The 7,857-nt window shown below is 45.1% G+C and overlaps 1 protein-coding gene across 1 annotated transcript; it reads right to left on the reverse strand.

Annotated features, from left to right (window-relative positions):
- Positions 1 to 230: 230 nt before the first annotated feature.
- On the reverse strand, positions 231 to 7,210 carry LOC146036712 (olfactomedin-4-like). Its single transcript, XM_083160610.1, has 5 exons — positions 7,097 to 7,210; positions 4,279 to 4,425; positions 3,146 to 3,358; positions 2,839 to 2,986; positions 231 to 1,154 (listed from the first exon to the last, which is right to left on the reverse strand). The coding sequence occupies exons 1-5, from the start codon at positions 7,151 to 7,153 to the stop codon at positions 316 to 318; spliced, it is 1,404 nt and encodes a 467-aa protein (XP_083016736.1). The 5' UTR covers positions 7,154 to 7,210; the 3' UTR covers positions 231 to 315.
- Positions 7,211 to 7,857: the final 647 nt, after the last annotated feature.

Consider the following 7,857-nt stretch of genomic DNA (forward strand, 5'->3'; position numbering starts at 1 on the left):
GACAAGTTTGGTTGTAAAAGGACATGTACTGATAATAATAATAATATTTACAGTAGGTCATTCTGGGCCAGATGCACTAAGCTTCAAAAGTGATAAAATGGAGAGTGATAAACAACCAACCAATCAGCTCCTACCTGTCATTTTTCAAACACAGCCTGTGACATGTAGGAGGCAAGTACTGTAGGTAGGAGCCGATTGGCTGGCTGTTTATCACTCTCCATTTTATCACTTTTGAAGCTTAGTGCATCTGGCCCCTTATCTGAAACCCAAACTACACGTCGGAGATGAAGTGTTTATTTCAGTAAACAACAACTTTTATGCATAGCTAGGTGTTGGCTTAAAGGAAAGATCATAGGTGACTTGGTAGCCATCATTGTACATGTAGAGTTTGTGATCATTAGGGTTGTAGGACAGACTCTGCACATTCTCCATCATCTTGTCGTACTGGATGCTCATCTGCTCCTCCTTTCCTGTTTTAGTGTCAAACTTGTAGAAGATCTCTTCTCTCCTTGTGTTCAGGGTTCTAGTGGCATACAAAGCCCCACACACCATAAAGGCATTGGTGACACCAAGCTTGTACTGGGATGTAGACCAACTGTTTTCCACAGTCAAGGAGACCGGGTTGAGTTTGCTGATGACTATGTTGCCAGTGGTCGCTTCTGTAGAATAAATGGCCCACAAGCCATCTTCATCACTGGCCAGGTCAATGTCTTGCCAAGTAGAGGATGCGTAGGAGAAGCGGTTATTAAAGGCGGCATCTGTGAGTGTCTTGCGCTCCACCGCACTGGTGTTTACATTGTACTTGCATATGTCTCTGGAATTGTAGCAATTGTAGTACATTGAATTGTTGAACATGATCATTCCACCACCTTGTCCACAACTAGCGTAATCGTAAGTATTGCCATACAGGAGCCTAGGGAGGCTCTTATCTGTGGGTCTTTTGTAGAGCAGGAGGTCGTCATATGTAGGGTAGAATCGAAGAATGTTCATCATACGAGCATCTGTCTGCAGTGGGGCCACCCAATGAATATCCTGATTAGAACCAGGAAAAGAGTCTTTGCCCCAACCTCCAAATTTATAGTTGAAGCCCAGCCAGTTCAGCTGTGCCACAAATGGTTTGCTGATGTTCACAAGCCCTCCATGATTGCAGGATCCTGCGGATATTAAAGTTAAAAATAATATAATTTATAATTAACTAGTACAATACTTTCTTGAACCTAATTACTCTATATATTTATAGATATCTTAATTAAAAATATATTTTAATTTGACTCAATTCCCATCCTTGACTTCTTCACAGCTCATGGTTTTAACTATTCACCATTTACAATTCATTCAAGTCATTCAATGAAAAATTTAAATGGAATATTCAATTACTGTATATCCTTTTTCTCTAGACATATTGGGGCAGATGTATTAAGCCTTTACAAGAGATAAATGCAAGTGTGTGATAAGGAGAGATAAACGTCCAGCCAATCAGCTCCTAACTGCCATGTTACAGGCTGTGTTTGAAAAAAGTCAGTAAGGAGCTGATTGGCTGGACATTTATCACACTTAAATTTATCTCTTGTTAAGGCTCAATACATCTGCCTCTATGTGGGCTATATATACCAATATTAAGACTATTATTAAACCATTTAGGCATGAATATTGGCCTCCAGAGAAAATGTCTAAATCAACTATTATCTTCGTCTAGTTCTCTGGTACAGGTTGAGTATCCTTTATCCAGATATACCAAAACCAATATATTCCAAAAAAACATGTTGCGCACCCCCACCCCTTTTTTCATACTTCCTTTGTCCCCCGATGTCCAGCGGATAAGTCTTCAGCGGCATCCCCGTTCCCAAGGATGTATTGCACATGTGCAAGGCATCCTTAGGATCGGGGATGCTGCTGAAGATGAATCCGATGGTCACCGTGGACGCCAGGGGACATGGTGAATATGGAAAAAATATATATTCCCAAATCTGGAATATATATTTTTTGACATGCTGCTAGCATCCTTAGATGTTACTTCCCTGGCACTGGCAGTGTATCCAAATGCCACGCAGTTGATTCAATGATGAGTCTTCAGATACAGCAATGGATCACAGAAGCCGGTACACTGGGTGCCGGATGGCTGACAGACAGTCGGGATTCCGACAGTCATTACACCAACATCGGAATCCAGACTGTTTAAACCTTGACTCGGGGTCCCGACAGACATGACTATTCTCCCTTCTGGAGGTCCATGACCCCCATGGAGGGATAATAGAATAGTGGCGAGTGTAGCGAGCCACTGTGCCTACAAGGGGCTTCGTTGAGATCCCGATGACAGGCTAATGATTGTCAGGATCCTGACTGTCGTGTGCTATACCACGCCCGGCTACACTCATACACTGATTTCCACAAAGAGATATCTACTTCATTCAACAACTCTGTACCAGTGGTGGCTCTTACCTTTTTGCTACCGCAATGTGGGCTCCCCCCTCTGCTGCTGCTACCACACTCCCTGCACCTGGCGGTCCCCTGCATGGGGCCAGCGCATGCGCAGTAACTTGATACATACTGCGCATGTGCTGGTCCAAGCCTCCATGGGCTGCCTTTGGAGAAGCCCCCGGAGGCTTACGGGTCCGGTGCATGCGCAGTAACGTTTGCTGTACTGCGCAAGAGCATAACCCATTTTGGGGGCTTCCCCGCATTTGTGCACAGAGAGGCATCCCGGAGGGAGGAAACTGCCTTGAGTGACTGGCAGGTCGGGCTTCCAATAGGAAGTCACTGCCAGTCACATTGAACCGCCACTGCTCTGTACACAGAAGTGTAATATTTATTTTATTATATATAATTCCATTGACCTACCATAAATAACGGGTGGGGTTGGTTCCGCCTTGTTGTTCTCGCAGTCCTCAAGTCTTTTGCGCAGGGAAGCAATCTCCCGCCTCACAGCCAGGACATTGTTTTTGTCAAATGACTCCATCTGGTTCACCATGACTGAGATATTGTGGATCTGAAATTAAGACACAGAGACAAAATGAGTCAGTAGGACAATGCTTAGACTACTCATAAGTGATCAGGTCAAGCAGATATCAGAATATATTATAAAAAAAGAGAGTTCATTTCATAACTCTAATATGCCATTGACGCCCCATATAAATCGTCAGCTCACCTCCACAAAGAGAGTTTCCACCAGAACATTTGATCCATCCAAGGATTCTCTGAGCTTCATCACCAAGGACATCATCTCCGTGATCTCCAGCTTAAGCAGCTGGAAGTCCAGCTCTGTATAAGAAACACCTCCCATCTCCACCACCTCCACCCGCCTGGTCAGGTTCCTCAACTTCTGCAGGTACTCAGTCATTGTAGCTTGGTAGCTTTGTATCTGAAGAGGAAAATGAGAATACTATAAATACTGTACATATTACCCTGCATTTATTCCTAGAAACCTATGGGGTACATTTACTAAAGCTTTTACAATTGGGGGGATGTTTGCCATATAAACCAATCAGAGCCTGTCTATCATTTTCTAGGATGCAATAGAGAAATTATAGCTAGAATATCAGTTGCTATTGGCAACATCCCCACTTTTCACTTTTATAAGCTATAGTAAATTAGTGCAACTTTTTAAGCATTTTTCATAAAGAGTTTCATTTATTTGGCATTTCAATAATATAAAGATGATTAAAACGAAGCATATCAGGCACGATTCAGGGCGGCTCGCTAAGCACCGGTTTCACTGCTTAGCAAGCGGCTCAATGCTGCCTGCCCGGCGGACAAATGCCCACCTCACGGGAACCCCTTCGGAAGCATGCAGATGGATGTGTACGCCGACACATCCATTTACATGCGAGTGTACGGGGGAGGGGGGAATCTTTCGATGGTCATCAACCATCAAATGATATTTCCCCCGTTCGCAAATAAAAAAAATTTTGGTTAAAAAATGTGCGAGAATGGTGCAGGTCAGCCTCCCGTCCTGAGCAGGGTTCGCCGCATCTGCTTTCACAAGGAGACGCCCAGCGTTTTTCCTAGGCACACCCGCCATTTTTTTGTGGGCATGCCCAGGAAATTCTGGGAGACCCCATCCGCCATCCCCCTGTCCGCCCTGATGTGTATGACCGCCTCGGCGACTTTGAAAGTCACCAAAGGCGTTCACACAGGGGGCTGCATATGCGCAGTCCCCAAAACATCGTAACAGGGCCGAATTCGTCCAAAAACAAATTAAGCTGAATCACCCCCGTGGTGTACACATACAATAGAGGCAGGTACTATATACTGTTGGCTGGACCAGCATTCTCATTTTACCTTAGTGATCTCCTGCTGCACATTGATGCTCATGGCCTGGTTGGATTGCTCCAGGATCTCCAAACGATCTGCTGGGAATGTGGAGTCTGGGAGGACCACAGAGCAGTGGCAGACACCGGACTCATCTAGAGAACCTGTAGAGTTCACCTGTGGAGGGAAATCAAATGCTTGAGCATAAACTAATTGGGGCAAGGGCATAACTACCGTAGGTGCAAGGGGTGCAGCTGCTATGGGGCCCATTTACATACATTTTCAACCTCGGTTCTCAGGACCCCATACGGTGCATGTTTTCCAGATCTCCTCACAGAATCACAGGTGAAATAATTAGCTCCACCCAGAGGCGTAGGGAGGGCGGAGCCACCGGAGCTCATGCTCCGGGCGCAGATTGGTGGAATGGCGCCGCCGGCCCGCCCCCCCTCCGCAAATTATCCATTCCCTGCACAAGTTAAGTATAATAACGGGCAGCGCGCGCCGGCGTCTGCCCTACCCGGCGCCGGCGTCTGCCTCCGTCCTGCCTTTCTCGCCCGGTCCCTGCCGCCAAGCGTCACTGATGGTGTGGCCGGGCGGCGGGCGGACAATCTTCTCTCTACTCTAAATTGCTGCTGCTGCTCGGTCCGGCTTCCGGGCAGCGCAGCATAGTAGCAGAACTAAAGACTCCTCCCAGAGTCACCTGACTCACTCCCTCCTCCGTGGCTACAGCAGCGTTATTATCAGCCATCCCAAGCGCTGGCTGTAGCCTGGAGGAGGACAAGGTGTTCTGCTACCGCCCGTGCCGCCCTGTAATTCAAGGTGAATTGTTATTTTATTTATTTATACTGCAAATTAATGTTAATATTAAACATAGTAATAAACTTGGGGTGGGGTGGGTGGGGGTGAATATCTCTGGCTTCTGCTGCCGCCCCGGCCCTGCTGTGCTGTATATGTCTTTATTCTTTATCTGCATATATATTTATTTACAGCTGTCAGCATCTTCTATAGATTCCGTTACAGTGTCTTATATAGTGCAGCATATTCCGTTACAGCGTCTTATATAGCGCAGCAGATTCCGTTACAGTGTCTTATATAGCGCAGCAGATTCTGTTACAGACTCTTATATAGCGCAGCAGATTCCGTTACAGTATCTTATATAGCGCAGCAGATTCAGTTACAGCATCTTATATAGCGCAGCAGATTCCATTACAGTGTCTTATATAGCGCAGCAGGTTCCGTTACAGTGTCTACAGCGTCTTATATAGCGCAGCAGATTCCGTTACAGTGTCTTATATAGCGCAGCAGATTCAGTTACAGCATCTTATATAGCGCAGCAGATTCCGTTACAGCATCTTATATAGCGCAGCAGATTCCGTTACAGTGTCTTATATAGCGCAGCAGATTCCGTTACAGTGTCTTATATAGCGCAGCAGATTCCGTTACAGTGTCTTATATAGCGCAGCAGATTCCGTTACAGTGTCTTATATAGCGCAGCAGATTCCGTTACAGTGTCTTATATAGCGCAGCAGATTCCATTACAGTGTCTTATATAGCGCAGCAGATTCCGTTACAATGTCTTATATAGTGTCTTATTTTTTAATTTTTTTCTTTTCAAATGCCAACACATGTTAGCCACGCCCCCAATTCATTACAGGGGGGGGGGGGGGCGCAAATTATGCCCTTGCTCCGGGCACCATGGCACCTAGCTACACCGCTGGCTCCACCTGTGATCTTTTAAAATGTGTCAGTGAGTAATGAGTGCACCTGTCGGGGGACCTGGGAAACGTGCACTGTTCTAGAAAGTGCTAAATAAATTATTAGTAGAATCTGATAGGTGCTATGGGTATCACCCCATATTCAATGGAATGCCCATCTTAGTAAATTTACCCCTAGGAGTGAGGGGCAGTGCTGGGCAGCCCAAGATTGTCAGGAACTGAATTCATTACATTGCATTATGCATGAAACAAAATTATATATTTCCTAATACCAGTTTTTTAGTAAAGTCTTGATCCTGGGGGTTGTTCTGGTTCACTTGCAAAGGAAAATTCACTCTCTATTGGACAAAACCATGTGCACTGCAGGTGGGGCAGATGTAACATGTGCAGAGAGAGTTAGATTTTGGTGGTGTTTGTACTTTCAAACTGATATCTATATTGCGGTGTAAAAATAAAGCAGCCAGTATTTACCCTGCACAGAAACAATATAACACCCATATCTAACGCTCTCTGCACATGTTACATCTGCTCGACCTGCAGTGCATATGATTTTGACCATTAGAGAGTGAATTTGCCTTTGCGAGTGAACCAGAATAATCCCCCATATTTGTACTGCAAGCAGATGTAATCTAAGAATGACCGATTACAAAAGTCATTGTTGTACTGCTACTAAAATAGATCTTCCTTTCACCATATTCTTTTATCTACATTTTATACATACCAATCAAAGGAGGACTTGTAAGAAAACAAATTATAGTTTGGGATGAAGTTAAATGGGCAATCTATTTCATTGGTTGATGAACTTTCTCCTGAATGACACTGCACACATCTCCCCTACTGTTTTTGGAGAGCATCTCTGGACCCTGGTAGGGCTCAGGGGATCTGCTGGATTGGACCTCAACCAAAGTCCTAAAAGGTGGTCATACACGGGCGATTTGCATGCGATTTGCGTGCAATGCAATCAGGACCTAGTTCAAAAAATATGTGCTGCACATACTTTTTGAACTAACTTCGGATCGCATCGCATGCAAATCGCAATCGATGCGATGTAGTCCAAAACGCACGCAATTATCACAGCATGTATGGGCACCTTGACGGATAAGATTAGTAATAGCAGTAGTCACTGTACTCACCAGAGAGGCAGCTTGGCTGTGCAGCACACCTGAGGCTATAATCAGTAGCTGCAGCATCTTCTCCTACAGACCTGACTCCTGTGCTAGGACACTGGCACTGCAGCTCTATTTATGGGGACCGGTTTAGGGGAGGAGTGCCCAAAATGTCCAAATTGTCCACAGATGCAATCCAAGACTTCCTTTCACGCACACCCCCTATCTGTGCCTATCTGTTGTGAAATCACACTGTTGACATAAGTGTAGTAATGTCCTTTAAAACCAACATGTGAAACAGTCTTATAGCAAATGCAAGGAAGGGATTTAACCCATTATGTGTCAGGGAGCTGCAAGCTAACGTGTGCCAAGGCTGAGAGTGAAATAATTTAGAGATAGTTTAAAAAATGATTCAATATTTATATTTGTCTAAATTTGATTTGTCCCTTCCATACTTCCTACCTCCCAACTGTCCCGATTTTCGTGGGACCGTCCACTTATTTTGGGACTGTCCTGTGTCCCACCTGGGGCCAGCAGTGTCCTGCGATGGGGGGGGGGGGGGGGGGGGGGGCAGTTGGGAGTTCCCTCTCACCTCCTGTTCATCCGCGCAAGCGTCTTGATTACCAAAGTTAAAATGTTAAAAAAGCTATGCGTATTTTAATAACTATCATAGCATTACCTGTCTTGCTGTATAATAGACTCATCGGTACTTATGTATTATCTGGGCTCCAGATTTTTTCATTGCATGCCACTACTTAAGGCATGCAATGCAATGCAATGCAATGCGA

Source organism: Crinia signifera, chromosome 9, assembly GCF_055691185.1.
Source record: "Crinia signifera chromosome 9, ASM5569118v1, whole genome shotgun sequence".
Taxonomy (NCBI): Eukaryota; Metazoa; Chordata; class Amphibia; order Anura; family Myobatrachidae; genus Crinia; species Crinia signifera.